Genomic DNA, 18,532 nt, shown 5'->3' on the forward strand with positions numbered 1-18,532 from the left:
TAGATGCAATATGATTGAAAGGAATGCTGTCATAGGTATTCCACGTGCTATCTGGTTCTGCAGCATATGTCTGCGTGGAAAAGTACGCTAAGCACGGTAATTTATAAGGTGAGTATACTACTTTGTGCAAAAAAAAAATTTGGGATCTTTAATAATTATCTGTATCGATCACATATAAGATGTATATATTTATGTATTCGAATTGTCTCCAGGATGCTTGCACCATGCGTCAGAACTTCATCATCTATATGTTGACGTGGGACTTGAATTCTTTTAAAAAATTACTTCCTGCAGATGTAAAATATTATCTTAGCCGCATCGTTGAAAGAGATATAAAATAGAATATAGTGTACACTTATTTGATGACAATGGTGAATATTTGTTGGCAGATTTGCATCTTTTTATAATTGAATTTTTAGCTCAGACTGTTGGTATCCAGTTAGATGTTTGATTTGCATGATTGCATCATGATTTGTTCTTGTATACTCTTTTTCCGCGTTAAGAAAATCGACTCCCGTTGCAACGTACGAGCATTCTACTAGTTATTAAACAAAATCTAATTATAGAACTTTCTATACAAATATGCACTAATTCGCGAGATGAATCTAGGGAGCCTGCAGTAAACACCCACTAATTATGAATTAATTACTTCTATTAAATTCGTCTCACAAATTAGCCTAGGAGTTCTGCAATTAGTTTTGTAACTAGATTTTATCTAATATTTTTAAATAAAATATTCTCTTTGATGTGATGCTAAAGTTTAGCCCTCCCAACCAAACACCCCTAGATATCCAAACAAATCCGCTAATGGAATAGCTAATGCCTTTTGAGCTAATTGAAATTATACTATTCCATTAGCTTATTGAACCCAGCTAATCTCAGCTAACTAAGGATGGCAATGGTTCAGTTTCGGGTCGGATATACGCAAGTTTCGGGTTTTGCGGTTTCGGGTTCGGGGATGATTTCTCACCCACAATTTTCGGGTTCGGGGCCTGAAACTTATCGAGTTCGGTTACGTGTTTGGTTTTTCACCCGTGGATACCCAATGAATAACCATTTGGAGTAAAATCTCATGTTTTACAGTATACTTAGTAATAAATTTATTTACTTAGACTATTAAATTTATTCTATGTTGACTTAGGAAATTATTTACTATTTATTGCATCTTGTTTATACATATAAATGTTATATATATATCATGTATATGTTTATAAAAAACACTTATTGCTCTTACTATGTTGCCATACAAAAGTGGATTTCGAGTATCCAATCGGGTTTCGGGTATCCGCGGGTTTCGGTTTTAGGGATGTATTTTAACCCGAATCGGTATTCGGATCGGATTCGGGTTTTAAGTTTGAGTTTCGGTTTTGGGTGCCCAGACACTCCACCGACCCGAACCCGACCCGTTGCCGTCCCTACAGCTAATTGTATGCAAAGACCTTTTTACCCCTCGTCCATTCCTACTCGATTGGATGTTGGTTGGAAATTGGTGGGGAAGATGAATGAAAATAGTAGGGCTCCATCTTGAGATAGAGCGTACTCACGTGGATGAATATGCATGTGTATGTGATACTCTGCATTTGTTTACTCCAATTATGGAATTGGGAACAAATTAAATAAAACCATAGACTCCATGAAAAAGAAAAAAAAACTATGTTTGAACTTTATTTTTTGTAAAAGAATAGTTTTCAACTAATAAACTAAAGCTTTTAATTGGAGTTCGGAAAGAATCTTGAAAGTTTCATTAAGACTATGGGTTTTTTTTATAAAACATCGAAAATGGTTGCATGTGAACGAGTAAATAGCAATTTGGACACCAATTTTCAACTGAAATCCACACTTTCGCACCAAACATAGCACAGAAAATAACAAAAAAATATGGCCGTTGTTTGTTACCGGTGGCGGGCCTGCCACTGGGGCCACCCATGCCGTGGCCCTAGTAGCCTAGTCATGGCCCATTAACATCTATTGGCACAGTTAGTTTAGGGCCACAATCTTGCAGCCCAATCCATAGACAACGGAAGCATGCAGCCTAATCCATAGTTTTGGTCCTTGTCTTTATCTATTGCTGTGTCCGCCCCTGGGACCGTTACCAACCCAGTGGTGCTTGGCGTAAAAAAAAACCCAGTGGTGCTTGTACATTCTGCCCAAGTGGTCAGTGTGGTGGGCATGGAAATGAGAAGGCGAAACAGCAGATTGAGGTAGAAAAGAAACAGTTGGGGGGGGGGGGGGGGGGGGGGGTAGGTGTGGAATCAGCTTCTCTTGCTTGTACGCTCGTATATTAGTTGTTCATCAAGTACACACATGTAGTTCATCTTACAATTTATGTAGGAAATTCAAGCGTGGCCACTCGATTGCCCCCTACGCCGCGGCCGTCTTGGCCTTCTTGACGAACTCGTCCCGGAGCTGCCTACGCAGGATCTTGCCGGACACCGACTTGGGGATGGCGTCCACGAACCGCAGCAGCCGGAGCTTCTTGTACGACGCCACACGCGTCGCCACGTACGCCATCATGTCCGCCTCGCTCTCCGCCGCACCGCGCCGCCGCACCACGCACGACACCGGGACCTCGCCGGCCTCCTCGTCCAGCAGCCTGCACGTCGTCGGTCAACGGCGCCGGTCAAGCTCTTCCAAGCATGTGTAGTTCATGACCAACTGATATTGGTCGCTGCTGGCTGCTTACCCGAAGACGGCCGCGTCTTCCACCGACGGGTGGGACAGGAGAATGGCCTCCAGCTCGGCAGGAGCAACCTGCAGCGAGTCGGTCAGCAATCCATCTCAGACTCTCAGTGCGTGACGAACAGAGCAGCTAGCTCTCAGTGCGTGTACCTGGAAGCCCTTGTACTTGATGAGCTCCTTGATCCGGTCGACGATGAAGACGTCGCCGTCGTCGTCGATGTACCCGACGTCGCCGGTGTGGAGCCAGCCCTTGTCGTCGATGGTGCGCTCCGTCTCCTCCTTCTGCCTGTAGTAGCCCTGCATCACGGCCTGGCTCCGGACGCAGACCTCCCCGGGGGTGTTCCTGGGCAGGGAACGCCCTGTGTCCGGGTCGATGAACTTCACCTCCAGGTTGGGCAGGATGAAGCCGACCGAGTTCTTCTTGGCGATCTGGACGGGGCCCTTGTGCGGGTCGCCGCCGCCGGCGTGCGTCAGCGTGATGCAGCTGTGCTCCGTCAGCCCGTACGCCTCCTCCACCTGCACCCCCGGGAACTTGCTCTGGAACGCCGCGAGGAGGTCTGGGGCCAGCGGCGCGGCGGCGGTCATGACGGACCGGAGGGCGAGGCCGGAGAGGTCGAACTCGTCAGCGACGGGGCTCTTCACCATGGCCAGCATCACCGGCGGCACCAGCGGCGCGAACATGACGCGGTGCGTCACCAGCGCGCCCAGGAAGGTGCGCAGGTCGAAGCGGTCCATCACCACCACCGTGCCCTTGTGCCGCAGCGTCGAGCAGCAGATGCCGGTGATGCCGTAGATGTGGAAAAAGGGCATGAGGCCCAGGGTCACCACCTGCCCGAGCAGCTCCTGCCCGACGGCGAACATGGAGGAGCAGAGGTTGGACACCAGGTTCCGGTGGCTCAGCATCACGCCCTTGGAGACCCCCGTGGTGCCCGACGAGTAGGGCAGCGCGCACAGGTCCGACTGCTGCACGGGGTCCAGCGCCACCACCGGCGCGCCCGTGCGGTCCGCGGCGGCGAGGAGCTCGTCCCAGCTGATCGCGCCGGGCATGCGCTCCACGTCGCCGATGCCGATCACCGGCACGCCCGCGCCCTTCACCTTGTCGTAGGCCACCTCGTTGGCTACCACCAGCTTGGCCTCCGAGTCCTCAACCTGCTTCCGGATCTCCGCGGCTGCGGCGCGCGGGTTCACGCCGGAGAAGACCGCGCCCGCGGACATGATCCCGAGCGACACCACCGGGTACACGGCGAGGTTCGGGAGCGCCACCACCACGACGTGCCCCTTGCGGACGCCCACCGACCGCAGCGCCCGGGCGAACCGCGCCACGTCCCGGCACACCTCGCCGTAGGTGTAGGACCGGCCCCCCGGCGCGGCCTCCACGAGCGCCACCTTGTCGGCGTACGCCTCGGCGCCCGCCAGCACGAACTCGGGCACCGTCACGTCGTCCGGCACGGCCACCGGCGGGAACCGGCTCCGGAAGATGTGCTCCTCCTCCTCCCCCTGCTCCTCACGAACGGCGGCGATGGCCGCGTCGCCCATCCTGAGCTGCAGGCTGCCGGTGGTGGGTAGTCGGGTGTTGGTGGTGGCGAGAGCGTTGGCGGCGAGCAGGAGGAAGGGCGCGGCCTTGGCATTTGTAGAGAGCAGGAGAGGAGGTCTTGGCTGACGGGAGGAAGGTGAAGGCATGCGGCCCGCGGCGGTGACACAATTCTTGTGTGGTGTCAGGGCAAGTGGTGTGCAGGTGAGGTTCGGTCGTTGGGTCATGGCCTTTGAGCGGAGCTCTCCCACCGAAGACTTGGGCTTGCATTTGGCTGTTATAACACCACTCTTCTCGTCGTAATCTTGTACAGTACTGTCACAGCCCTGAAAAAAAAAGAAGAAAAAGAAAATCCCACGCCGGGCCCGCTTGTCAGCCTCTCCCTCTCCTCCTCTCTCTGCTTTCCTCCGCGCGCCGCGCGAACGCGTCGCCGCCGCCGGTCAACCCCGGCTTCCGTGCCACGTGCCGGCCATCCTCGCGAGCCGTGCCGCCCCTTCACTCCTCCCCTCGCCCTCTCCTTATCCGCGCGCGACCGGCCTCGCTCCCCGCCCCAAACCCTAGCCCTTCCCCTCCATTGACGCCGCCGGCCCGAGCTCCCGTCGCCACCGCGATTCGCCGTCTCCGGTGAGCGCCGCCTCGATTCCTCGCGTAGGAAGCTTCCTCTCGTTGTCCTCCTCCAATTCCGGCGCTAACCCGGCCTTCTCCCTCACTGCACAGAACCGCCGCCGCTCGCCTCGGTCCGCCGCCGCCCAACGTCGTCGCGCCTCCCCCTCATCGCCGCTCCTCGCCTGCGCCACTGCCGGTGAGACTCGCCGCCACCTCCTCGCCCCCATGTGCGCTTTCCCCGGCCCGCTCTGGCCTCCCCTCGCCGCGCCGCCTCGCGCCGCCGCCGCCGTCGCCGCGCGTGCGCACGCGCGTCGCGCCGCGCGCACGCCGTGGCCGCGCTCCCGGGCGGATCAAGGCAGGCGCTGAGCCTTGACCCGGCCTAGGTGGGGCGCCTGCCCGTGGGGCCCACCTGTCGTCCTCTGGCTGACGGGTGTGGCCGGATCCGGTGTACCTAGCGATTTGGCTAGGGTTTCTTTAGGATTTATTTATCTGCTACCTTGTAAAATCCATAGAAATTCATGTATAACTCCGAAAATTATGAAATTTGTTTTGTTGGATTCCTCTAGCTGAGATCTACTCAATAAAAATATTGTTTTGCATGTTACTTTGATGTTGATTTATCTATAGGTTTTATCTTGTAAAAGTGAGTTTAATGCTTATTTATTTGAATACTGCTCGAAAAATTTCAAACTAAATTTTGTTAGACTCCTTATGAGGTGTAGTTTTCAGTGGTGCAACTTGTTCACATGATTACTTGCTGTTTATCAAAGTTTTAGATTGTTTTCTTATGCTTTGTCTGAAAATGGTTTAATATAGAACTTTTTGCTGGAAAGAGAGAAAATAGTGAAACCAATTTTGTTAGCTTTGTTTTCATGCCTAGTTTCTATGATAACATTCTTGGATTTTTTTAGTTTAGTTTGCATTCCTTTTCTGTTTTACCTTTTTTAGGGTGGCTGAAAACTGTTTTATTTATGTTTAATTGTGAGAAAGTCCTTTTACTGCAAATCCAATTTTCATGAGTTCCTTGTTTGGTTCTCTGCATGTTAAAATTATTTCATGATTTATGCTTGCTATTTAGTTTATTTCTTAATTCTTGCATCGCATTCATGCATTATAGTGACCGAACCGTCGGAGGTCGAACCCTTGGAGCCCGCCGAGTCTGTCGAGCCCGAACCCGGAGTCCCATTCGTGGTCGAGTCTGAAGTTAACCCAGGCAAGCATCTAAGCATATTCCTTGCACCTATTTAATCTGATTTAGTTTAGCTATCTCACCGGGTAATGTTGGGTTATATATTATGTATGTATTGCATGCTTGTACCTACTTTGATGCATTCTCCTTCCTTGATTTGTTTATTCATATCCTTAGCACTAGTTAGACAGTTAATAACTTAATCTAACTAGATGCTTAGCCCTACTTATAATACTCATTTTGCTTGCTAAAAAGGAATGGTTTGGAGTATCACACTTACCAGATTATCCTTGATCGCACTTGAGCATCTGGGGCAAGTGGAGTGCAGTATCGAGATTCGAGCGGAATGTTAGGGCCTAGAGAATGAAGTCACATGGGCATAGTCCGCTTGGATCGATTATGGACCGAGTGGACGACGTTGGTTTTGAGCACCTTTCCGTGCTATCACATATCCAATATAATGGAACGGATGAGCCAATTACCTTCTTTGACTTGATCATTGATGTGCAGTCCTAGATACGTGGCTACGGGCTATGCAGAGAGGCTTAGTGTGTCCCCAGGTGGACCTATGTGTAGGAAAGTTTAGAGCTGTCCCTGGTGGAACTAAGTCTCTACTCGTAATCTAGGTGTGAGGTTCAATGATCGAGCCTTGTTGGGAATGGTTGACGTGAGTACCCCCTTGCCCGGCGTGATCGGTTGGGTGAGTCGCATGGTCCTCGCGTTGTGTGGATAAAGTAGTACACCCTTGCAAGGTTATAATCAATTCGAATTGCCGCGCTCTCGGTTATGAGCAAGCTCATTATCCCATGAACTCCTCATAGAATTTCATTTATGATGGGAATGATTCATGTTATAGTTATGATCAGTTATAGATTATATTACTCTCTTAATCAACTAAAAGTGTTTGGGGTTGGGCAAGATTAATTAATTCTGATGGTGATAGTGTAGAGAGCTAATGCTTATGCAATAATTACTTAACCTTAAAACTTTTACTTGAGCCATTGCATGATCCTTGTATACGTAATCGCGTAAGTCTTGCGAGCCGGAAGTGGTGTTCGGCCACTTCTACCCCACTGATCCGAACGCGGGGGAAGAGTAGGTCGTGGTGGCTGTAGTGATGTCCTTGATCAAGGCATCATTACTTTAGTAAGTCTTTATCGTAATCGAGTTTCGTGAGAGCATGTAAATGCAATAAACTTTATATTTCTGTTTAATATGACTTTTGTGAGCCCAAGGCTTGTAAGTGAAGCTTGAAACCCACCTATATTGAACTTGTAATATTAAGTGTGTAAAACTGCTCTTTGTGGAATATTGGCGATGTATTCGATTGTAAACGGTATGTGCATATGCTGATTCTGGGCGTATGTTGGAGCACATACCGGGACTACCGGATTTGATATTATTTTGGATGAATGATGTGTCGGTTATTCGTGTCTCTAGATGTGGGATAACACGTGGCACGCTCTCCGGCAAGCACGTGTTAACTCGCATCTGGATGATAATGACCGGCGGTTCGTCTAAAATAGTATCAAATTGGGCGGTTCTCACAACGGGTATCAGAGCTAAGGTTTCATGAAGTGAACCTAAAATTGGCTTAGTGGGTTGAGAGTCAAATAAAATTTGATCACTTGCACTAAGATTTACTTTGGTTAACAATTTGAACCTAAGGTGAAATGCTACCTTTCTTCCTTGATCGTAGAACTAATTCCTTCTTATTGCTTCACTTGTTTAATTAAGATGTGCTTAACCCCTCTTGTCTGCATGAGTAGCGGGAGCGTAGGAAAACCCTTTCACCCTTTGGAAACCTTTTAAGCCTTTTATCGGGGTTGGGAAGGTGGGAATCACCAATTGTCCTGAGCGCTATTAGGAGGGTTGTAGCGCTGCTGGACAATGCGGTTGCTTTGGATCGTAAGTGAGTGCTAGAACATTAAGGCGTGCTCGCGATGTGAGGAGACGTCATGTTGCATTCATACCTCGCAAGCATGCATACTTTTCTTTTGGTTTTCAAATCTGCAACTAACTAATCTAAGGTGCCGTGGTCTAGTTTTCGCTGATCTCGTTCTTGCTAATCTTAGTGGACCAAATCTACTCTATCTCTTAGAGTTGCTACTCCGGTGTTGATTGTGTGTTAGATTTTTATCTACACATTGTCTTTCCACCCTGCCTTTGAGTATCATTCTCCATCTTTCATTCCTGACCGCTAACCGTTTTGTTTATTAACAGGATGGTGTTGTGTTTGGGAACTAAAAGGGAGGGTGCTAATGGTTCGGGTGGCAATAACAACCGCAACAATGAGGATCCCCTCCCTAATCCTCCAGTTCACCCAAACCTCACGGACGTCTTGGCCCGGCAAACTGAACTTATGGCGACCATAGTCAATCAGATGGGCAATGCCGGCAATCATGGCCCAAGAGCTAAGCCTCAAGTGAACAGGTTTGGGGATTTCTTCCGCACCAACCCGCCCATCTTCCATGGCTCCAAAGATCCTCTGGATGCGGATTTCTGGCTCAATGTGATTGAAGAGAAGCTTGATCTCATTGAGTGTGAGCCCCATGAGAAGGTTCTTTTTGCTGCTCATCAACTTCATGATGCCCCTGGGGCTTGGTGGCGGAACTTCAAGGCATCTCACCCTGCCAACTACCGCTTCACATGGGAGGAGTTCCGTACAGCTTTTCGCTCCTTTCATATTCCCAAGGGTATCATGGATATCAAGAAGAAAGAATTTCTGAATCTCACTCAAGGAAGTCGTGATGTGATGGCCTATGTCAATGCCTTCAACACTCTCTCCCAATATGCACCTGAAGAAGTGGCTACCGATGCCAAGAAGCAGGAACACCTGTACGATGGGCTCTCTGCAGAGTTGCAAGATAAGCTCTCCACCACCAAGTTTGAAGACTTCAATGACTTGGTGAATATCGCCATCAGAGCTGAGCACAAGATGAAGAATCTTGAGGCAAAGAACAAGCGCCCCGCTCCTACCTCAACAGGCGGTAGCTCCTCACGTCCACGTCTGGGGCCTTCTCCTTTTCCACCTCGGGCACCGGGTACTCAATCTCCCCGCCCTATGTGGATTGTGCGTCACCCTCAATCTCCTCAAGGACAAGCTCCTAGGCCGATCAATGCCTATTGGAGCAATCCAAATGTTGCCACAAAAAGTCCATGCTACAATTGTGGTGGTATAGGCCATTTCTCCAGGGATTGCCCCTCTCCGAGGTGTGGTGGTGCCTTCAATGCACCCAGGCCTAATAATCCTCTACCTCAAGCACAGCGTCAAGAAGTTAAGCCACAACAAGCTCCTAAACGTGGCCGCCTCAACTACACCACCGCCGAAGAAATTCCGGAGAATGCCGAAGTCCTCATGGGTACGCTCCTAATCAATTCTCACCCTGCTATGGTTCTTTTTGATTCTGGGGCAACTTTTTCATTCATAAGCAAGAAGTTTATACTGCATAATAAGCTGGAGATGCAAAACCTACAAGTGCCATATCATATAGAATCACCGGGTGGTGAAATCATTGCCAGACACTTTGCTAGTGAGGTTCGAATTCTCATTGAGGGAGTTACTTTTTGAGCCAATTTTCTCATTCTAGACAAGCTGGAGTTAGATGTGATTCTTGGGATGAATTGGTTGGGTAAGCATGACAGAGTTATCAAATGTGGGCCCCGCACCATTGATCTTTTGCACCCTTCTGGGAGTAGAGTTTTACTGTCCATTGCCAAGGTGGAATCTTGTTTATATGCCTTGGCGAGTACCAAAGCCACGATGTTGGAAGATATTCCTGTGGTTTGTGAGTATCCGGATGTCTTTCCAGAAGAATTACCGGGTATGCCTCCTAATCGTGAGGTGGAATTCATTATAGAGCTCATGCCAGGGACAACTCCTATCTCTAAACAGCCCTACCGAATGCCTCCTAATGAGTTGAAGGAATTGAAGAAACAACTCAAGACTCTATTGGATAAGGGTTTCATTCGTCCGAGCTCCTCTCCTTGGGGATGCCCGGCTCTTTTTGTGAAGAAGAAAGATGATAGTTTACGGATGTGTGTTGATTATCGTCCGTTGAATGAAGTCACTATCAAGAACAAATATCCTCTTCCTCGGATTGATATCTTATTTGATCAACTCTCGGGAGCTCGATATTTCTCCAAGATTGATTTAAGGTTAGGTTATCATCAAATCAAGATCCGGAAAGAAGATATTCCAAAAACGGCTTTCTCTACTAGATATGGTCTCTATGAATTCAATGTCATGTCTTTCGGCCTCACCAATGCACCGGCTTATTTCATGTATCTGATGAATAGCATCTTCATGGAGGAACTTGATGTCTTTGTGATCATCTTTATCGATGATATTCTTATTTATTCCAAGACCAAAGAAGATCATGCTCGTCATATTCATATTGTCCTCCAAAAGCATAGAGAGCATCATCTTTATGCCAAGTTTAGCAAATGTGAGTTTTGGCTTGAAGAAATATCTTTTCTTGGTCATGTCCTCTCCAAGGATGGTGTTGCTGTAGATCCTAGTAAGGTGCAAGATATTCTTGATTGGAAGGAACCTCAGAATGTCCATGAGATCCGGAGCTTTCTTGGACTTGCGGGATATTACCACCGGTTCATAGAGAACTTCTCTAAAATTGCGAAGCCTATGACCGAGTTACTGAAGAATGGGGTCAAGTTTGAGTGGTCTCCAGCCTATGAAGGAGCCTTTCAAACCCTTAAAGATCGTCTCACTACTGCTCTAGTTCTTACTCAGCCAGATATTTCCAAGAGTTTTGATGTCTATTGCGATGCTTCTCGCATCGGTCTTGGCTGTGTTCTTATGCAAGAAGGCCGAGTGGTTGCCTATGCTTCTCGTCAACTCAAGCGACATGAAGAAAATTATCCTACCCATGATTTAGAGCTTGCGGCTGTTGTCCATGCTCTAAAGATATGGCGTCATTATCTGCTTGCTAATCATTGCAATATCTATACTGATCACAAGAGCCTCAAGTATATTTTCACTCAATATGATCTCAACATGAGGCAATGTCGGTGGCTTGAACTGATCAAGGATTATGACATTGAAGTGCACTATCATCCCGGTAAGGCGAATGTCGTCGCCGATGCACTAAGCCGAAAGGCTCAATGCAACTGCTTGACCATAGCTCCTCCTGTGCATACCCTCTGTGATGATCTTCGGAAACTCGGAATTTCTATGGTCAAAGAAGGCTATCTTGCTACTCTTACAGTCAGATCTGATCTTTATGATCAAATTAAAGAAGTCCAAAAGAAGAATAAGGGTATGGCTCGAATTCGGGAGTTATTGAATGAGGGCAAAGCTCGATGTTTTTCTACGGATGATCAAGGAGTTCTATTCTTTTGGAAGCGTATTGTGGTGCCTAAGGATCATAACCTCAGGCGAATTATCCTTGATGAAGCCCATAGCTCTCAACTCTCCATTCATCCGGGCAGTACTAAAATGTATCAAGATCTCAAGCAAAGGTTTTGGTGGACTCGCATGAAGCGAGAAATCGCTAGATATGTCGCCGAGTGCGATGTTTTGCCAAAGGGTTAAAGCCGAGCATCTCAAACCAGCCGGTACCCTTCAGCCCTTGCCTATCCAATCATGGAAGTGGGAAGAAATTGGAATGGATTTCATCACTGGATTACCTAAGTCTTCTCAAGGGTATGATTCTATATGGGTAATCGTGGATCGTTTGACAAAGTCGGCTCATTTTCTTCCGGTAAAGACTACTTATCTCGTCAAGCAATATGCGGAGTTGTACCTCACTCGCATTGTCTGTCTGCATGGTGTCCCTAAGAAAATTGTCTCTGATCGTGGTCCTCAATTTGTTGCTCACTTTTGGAGAAGTCTGCATGAAGCCATGGGAACCGATCTCACTTTTAGTACTGCTTATCATCCTCAAACCGACGGTCAAGCCGAGAGAGTCAATCAAATCTTAGAAGACATGCTACGGGCCTGTGCTCTTATATATGAGAAGAAATGGGTTACTTGCTTGACGTTCGCAGAGTTCTCCTACAACAATAGTTATCAAGCAAGTATCAAAATGTCACCTTTTGAAGCTCTTTATGGAAGACGGTGCAGAACTCCGATCAATTGGTCCGAATCGGGAGAAAGGCCTTTCTTTGGTCCAGATTTGGTGAAAGATGCCGAGGATCAAGTCAGGATTATTCGTGAGAATCTTTGCATTGCTCAATCTCATCAAAAGACTTATGTTGATCGTCGTCGTCGAGAACTCCATCTCAAAATTGGTGATTATGTTTATCTCAAGGTTTCTCCATTTAAGGGCACTCGCCGTTTCCAAGTCAGAGGAAAGTTAGCGCCACGCTATGTCGGACCTTTTTGGATTATCAAGAAAGTTGGAGTAGTGGCTTATCAATTGGAACTTACTCAATCACTCTCCGCAGTGCACAATGTCTTTCATATCTCTCAATTGAAGCAGTGCCATCGTGTTCCAGCTGACGCCGTCGACCTTGAGTCACTTGACCTTCAACCGGGTCTTACCTACAAAGAACACCCAATTACCATTCTTGATCGAGATGAAAGAAAGGTGAAGCGTAACATGGTGAAGTTTGTAAAAGTCCAATGGAGCAATCATTCCGAAGATGAAGCCACATGGGAGCGTGAGGATCGGTTACGTCAAGAATACCTGGAATTCTTCTCTGATGAGTAAGTTTTCTACTTACCACACCCCACTTTTCTTGATGAGGTTCAAAGTTCTAGATGTTATATATGTGTAAACAGTCACCATCAAGGAAGCCCTAGGAATGTCTCACACCACATCATCCCAGCCTTTGTGCATCATCTCTTAGATGTTTATCTTGTCGAGGAGAATATGACCTCAACCTAGTCCGAGTTTTATCCTTCCCCTCTTGTCTACCTAAATCTCGGGATGAGATTTTCTTAAGGGGGGAGAGTTGTCACAACCCTGAAAAAAAAGAAGAAAAAGAAAATCCCACGCCGGGCCCGCTTGTCAACCTCTCCCTCTCCTCCTCTCTCTGTTTTCCTCCGCGCGCCACGCGCATGCGTCGCCGCCGCCGGTCAACCCCGGCTTCCGTGCCACGTGACGGCCATCCTCGCGAGCCGTGCCGCCCCTTCACTCCTCCCCTCGCCCTCTCCTTATCTGCGTGCGACCGGCCTCGCTCCCCGCCCCAAACCCTAGCCCTTCCCCTCCATTAACGCCGCCGGCCCGAGCTCCCGTCACCGCCGCGATTCGCCATCTCCGGTGAGCGCCGCCTCGATTCCTCGCGTAGGAAGCTTCCTCTCGTCGTCCTCCTCCGATTCCGGCGCTAACCCGGCCTTCTCCCTCACTGCACAGAGCCGCCGCTGCTCGCCTCGGTCCGCCGCCGCCCAACGCCATCGCGCCGCCCCCTCATCGCCGCTCCTCGCCTGCGCCACCGTCGGTGAGACTCGCCGCCACCTCCTCGCCCCCATGCGCGCTTTCCCTGGCCCGCTCTGGCCTCCCCTCGCCGCGCCGCCTCGCGCCGCCGCCGCCGTCGCCGCGCGTGCGCACGCGCGTCGCGCCGCGCGCACGCCGTGGCCGCGCTCCCGGGCGGATCAAGGCAGGCGCTGAGCCTTGACCCGGCCTAGGTGGGGCGCCTGCCCGTGGGGCCCACCTGTCAGCCTCTGGCTGACGGGTGTGGCCGGATCCGGGTGTACCTAGCGATTTGGCTAGGGTTTCTTTAGGATTTATTTATCTGTATCCTTGTAAAATCCATAGAAATTCATGTATAACTCCGAAAATTATGAAATTTGTTTTGTTGGATTCCTCTAGCTGAGATCTACTCACGAAAAATATTTTTTTGCATGTTACTTTGCTGTAGATTTATCTATAGGTTTATATTGTAAAAGTGAATTTAATGCTTATTTATTTGAATACTGCTCGAAAAATTTCAAACTAAATTTTGTTTGACTACTTGTGAGGTTTGGTTTTCAGTGGTGCAACTTGTTCACATGATTCAGTGCTGTTTATCAAAGTTTTAGTTTGTTTTCTTATGCTTTGTCTGAAAATGGTTTAATATAGAACTTTTTGCTGGAAAGTGAGAAAATAGTGAAACCAATTTTGTTAGCTTTGTTTTCATGCCTAGTTTCTATGATAATTTTCATGGATTTGTTTAGTTTAGTTTGCATTCCTTTTCTGTTTTACCTTGTTTAGGCTGGCTGAAAACTGTTTTATTTATGTTTAATTGTGGGAAAGTCCTTTTACTTCAAATCCAATTTTCATGAGTTCCTTGTTTGGTTCTATGCATGCTAAAATTATTTCAAGATTTATGCTTGCTGTTTAGTTTATTTCTTAATTCTTGCATCGCATTCATGCATTATAGTGACCGAACCGTCGGAGATCGAACTCTTGGAGCCCGCCGAGTCCGTCGAGCCCGAACCCGGAGTCCCGTTCGTGGTTGAGTCTGAAGTTAACCCAGGCAAGCAGCTAAGCATATTCTTTGCACCTATTTAATCTGATTTAGTTTAGTTATCTCACCAGGTAATGTTGGGTTATATATTATGTATGTATTGCATGCTTGTACCTACTTTGATGCATTCTCCTTCCTTGATTCGTTTATTCATATCCTTGGCACTAGTTAGACAGTTAATAACTTAATCTGACTAGATGCTTATCCCTGCTTAGAATACTCATTTTGCTTGCTAAAAAGGAATGGTTTGGAGTATCACACTTACCAGATTATCCTTGATCGCACTTGAGCATCTGGGGCAAGTGGAGTGCAGTATCGAGATTCGAGCGGAATGTTAGGGCCTAGAGAATGAAGTCACATGGGCATAGTCCGCGTGGATCGATTAAGGACCGAGTGGACGATGTTGGTTTTGAGCACCTTTCCGTGCTACCACATATCCAATATAATGGAACGGATGAGCCAATTACCTTCTTTGACTTAATCATTGATGTGCAGTCCTAGATACGTGGCTACGGGCTATGCAGAGAGGCTTAGTGTGTCCCCAGGTGGACCTATGTGTAGGAAAGTTTAGAGCTGTCCCTGGTGGAACTAAGTCTCTACTCGTAATCTAGGTGTGAGGTTCAATGATCGAGCCCTGTTGGGAACGGTTGACGTGAGTACCCCCTTGCCCGGCTGTAACACCCGGTTTATAAAAGGACATAAACCGAGCAATCATATACGTGCCAGGATCAAGTCACATGTATATACAACAGAATAAACAGTATATCACAACACATATCACGAAAAAGACATAATAAAACGAATACGAATGTTATTTATTACATTCATGACAAAAATGTCTGATACAGCGGAAGCGAAGTACAAATACGATAAAAACTCTCCGAAGCTGAGCAGGGCGCCACAGGGATGTCGACTTTGAGACGAACGCCTAGAAGTCCTCGTAGTCCTGGTAGCGCTGAGCGAACTCCCTCGTGTCGGCAAGAACTGAGCAGCAGTAGAGTATCCAAGAGGAAAAAGTAGAGAAGAGGCAAGAGTGAGTACACAACTTGTACTCAACAAGTATAACACAAACTATGAGGCTCTAAGGTTGGCTGTTTGACTGCATTGGCTTTTAAGTCTTGGCAAAATTTTATTAAAGCTATTTACTATAAGTTGATGAATTACCATAAACCCAGTTACATAGTAATTAATCAAAATTAATCATGTTACTACAGAGAACCAAACCGAAACCACCAAGGTAACCCCGAGAGGCACCCCCTCGTCGGAAGGAGATAACCCCACTAATCAAAAGGAGGATCTGGGCCGCTCATGACCGTGAGCACGGCTAGTATACCAGTTTTACACTCTGCAGAGGTTGCACATCTTTACCCACAAGTCGTGAGCAACGCTAGTTGTTCATCACACTTCCTTAGGTGAGATGACTAGCAAACTCACTATGAGGCCGTTACAAAGGACACATTGGTAAGGTGTAACCGCTGAGGAATCAGGCTCCGCAATGATGGTAACCACCTCGAGGGGTATGCAGACCAAGCCTCGTAGCCTGGCCACCATTGAAGCTCACCACCCCCAATGCCCCGTCGGTAAGTTACTCCCAAACCAAAATGACCTAATTAGTAAGCCAAGACCGTCCCATTCCAGTCTTGTGGTAGCGCTGTTGTCCCAGGTTGTCGCTCTATGAACCGGTCCTTATGGAGAGTGGCCAACCAGGCAGTAAGCACCGTGATGGCCCCCCTAAACCATGTTTCTAACAAAACCAATTTTAATAAGAAGTGAGCCACTCAAGCCACACAGAGGGCCACTCTCAGAATTAAGTTGCATATACCATTAATCAAATTAATTAAAAAGGACCATTATGTGTTATAGCACGGCACCTAGCACAACTAACCAAAATGCAACCCAAAGGATATATATAAAGGATATAAAGTGGCTAGGAAAGTCCTTATAGGCATACAGTATTAAAATACAGTATGAAAATGTATTTAAGTTGATAGGTTGTTCATATTATACTTGCCTTCCTCGTACTGCTCCTGCTGCTGCTCAAACTAGTCGGAAGACGGCTGCTTCGGGTACTGGTACTGGGGCTCCTCAGATGGATCACCGTCTACTCATGAGCACATGGCCCAAACAATGCACAACAATAAGCATTCACGCAAACACTAACAAAAACTAAGAAACAGTACATCAATATATGAAAACAGCACCCAAAACTAATATAAAACTATTCTACGCGTTACAACGATTGCGTGGACATAAAGAACGCCTAAAACGGAGCTAAAACGCAAAATCTAGGCTAAAAACAAGTTCCAGGGACCTATTTGTAAGAAAAACTAAGTTTCTGGGGGTTTTCTACAAAAACCGAGGGCCTAAACATAATTAAACCTTAGTTTCAGGGGCTAATCTGCAAAACCGACGGCTCTGGACGGCGGGTTCTATTTCTAAAGAGCTCAGGGGGCTAAGTGTTAAAAATAGGCCTAAACTGTAATTATTTTTGAATAGATCAGGACCGCGGGTTGATTCAGAGAAAGCCCGAGGGCTCTTTAGCAAAAAGGCCATCGAACCGGTATCTTCGCATGTGGATCGTCAGATCTTGATCTAATGGCTCGAGGCGGCTTGGTTCTAGATCTAATCTAGACCGTCGGCCCTAGATCGAGGGGCTGGGGCGCTTTGCCGGCGGCGGCGGCAGCGGGGGGGGGGGGGTCGCCGGGGTGGCTAATCCGGCGTTTCAGGGGTCAATCCGGGGTGTTGTTTGGCCGTGGAGCACCGCCGGGTCATGAGTAACGCACCAGGGGCCTTGGCGAGGGTTACGGGGGTCCGTAGCGGCTCTGCGCGTTTCACGGCGGCGGGTCGGCGCGGCGAAACGCGCCGGCGAGCGGCGTTCTGCGGGATTCCGGGGCTACGGCCTAGTACTCTCTAGCGCAAAAGACCAGGGGAGCGAGCTGCGGCTTACCGAGGGCGCAGGGCGATCGAGGTCGCAGCGGCGGGACGACGGCGGCGAGGGTCGCGGGCGGTGCTCGTGGGGCTTGGTGGCGAAGCCGATGCATGACTCGGAGCGAAGGGCAGCGGGCTCGGGAAGGATCCTGGCGTCAAGGCGGAGTCGGTGCGCTGCTCGGCCGGGGCTCCGGTGTGGCGGAGCAGCGTAGCCGCGGCGGCGCAGAGCGGCGGCAAGGCGGAGTGGGGCGGTGCGGCGGCAGCTAGGTTTAGGGGCGGCCGCAGGGGTGGAGATAGGGTTCCTGGGGGTGCGGGCTGGGGCGTTTAAGAAGGCGTGAGCCCGTGTATCCTTGGCGTGCGTGCCCGCTAAGGAAGGCCGGCGAGCATCCGGGGCGGGGATCGCGGCGTGGCTGTTGTGCGCGCGTGGCGTGGGGGAGGGGATGACTGGTGGGGCCAGTATGACAGCGAGAGGAGGCGGGGACGCGGGGCGCGTGCGGTCTGCGTCCGCTGGGCGAGCGCGCTGGCTGGGCTGGAGCGTGCGGGTTGGAGTCGGCCCAGAAGAGAAGAAGGCCGAGCGGGGAGCGGGGTGAGAGTGGGCCACGATGGATTGGTCTGGGCCGAGCGGGGAGAGAGTGGGTCGGGCCACTGCTGAGGGAAGTGAAGGGGAGTGGGCCGGACTGGGTTTGGGCTGAGCGCGGGAAAAAGGCTGCTGGGCTCCTTCCCCTTTTCTATTTCTATCTCCTATTTCCTTTCAAACTCAACTCAACTATTTGAATTCAAAAACAACTTTGAATTCAAGCACCTATGCACGCAAACCAATAAAACAAATGCATCAGCATGTATGCACAAACAAGTTAGCCCTAAAAATAAATTTTAATTATTTGTGCACCAAAATTAGGTTAAATGCAATCTAAGCCAATTAAATCCTTAGAAAATTAAATAAACTAATTAAATTTATTATTAACTAGGAAAATTAAGTTAGGGTGTTACACCGGCGTGATCGGTTGGGTGAGTCGCATGGTTCTCGCGTCGTGTGGGTAAAGTAGTACACCCTTGCAAGGTTATAATCAATTCGAATTGCCGCTCTCTCGGTTATGAGCAAGCTCATTATCCCATGAACTCCTCATAGAATTTCATTTATGATGGGAATGATTCATGTTATAGTTATGATCAGTTATAGATTATATTAC

At 48.5% G+C, this 18,532-nt stretch overlaps 1 protein-coding gene across 1 annotated transcript; it reads right to left on the reverse strand.

Moving 5' to 3' along the window:
* Positions 1–2,243: 2,243 nt before the first annotated feature.
* LOC120642947 (4-coumarate--CoA ligase-like 9) lies at positions 2,244–4,437 on the reverse strand. Its single transcript, XM_039919507.1, has 3 exons — positions 2,830–4,437; positions 2,684–2,751; positions 2,244–2,593 (listed from the first exon to the last, which is right to left on the reverse strand). Exons 1-3 carry the CDS (start codon positions 4,435–4,437, stop codon positions 2,362–2,364), a joined length of 1,908 nt encoding a protein of 635 aa, XP_039775441.1. The 3' UTR covers positions 2,244–2,361.
* Between the last annotated feature and the right edge of the window lie 14,095 nt (positions 4,438–18,532).

Source organism: Panicum virgatum, chromosome 7K (assembly GCF_016808335.1).
Source record: "Panicum virgatum strain AP13 chromosome 7K, P.virgatum_v5, whole genome shotgun sequence".
Taxonomy (NCBI): Eukaryota; Viridiplantae; Streptophyta; class Magnoliopsida; order Poales; family Poaceae; genus Panicum; species Panicum virgatum.

Bases quoted from the DNA above. Each gene is read 5' to 3' on its own strand.
- LOC120642947 (XM_039919507.1), bottom strand. From the start codon at position 4,437: ATGACCCAACGACCGAACCTCACCTGCACACCACTTGCCCTGACACCA. The intron at 2,752-2,829 runs GTACACGCACTG...GACTCGCTGCAG, and splicing joins TCAAGTACAAGGGCTTCCAG to GTTGCTCCTGCCGAGCTGGA. The intron at 2,594-2,683 runs GTAAGCAGCCAG...GACGACGTGCAG, and splicing joins GAAGACGCGGCCGTCTTCGG to GCTGCTGGACGAGGAGGCCG.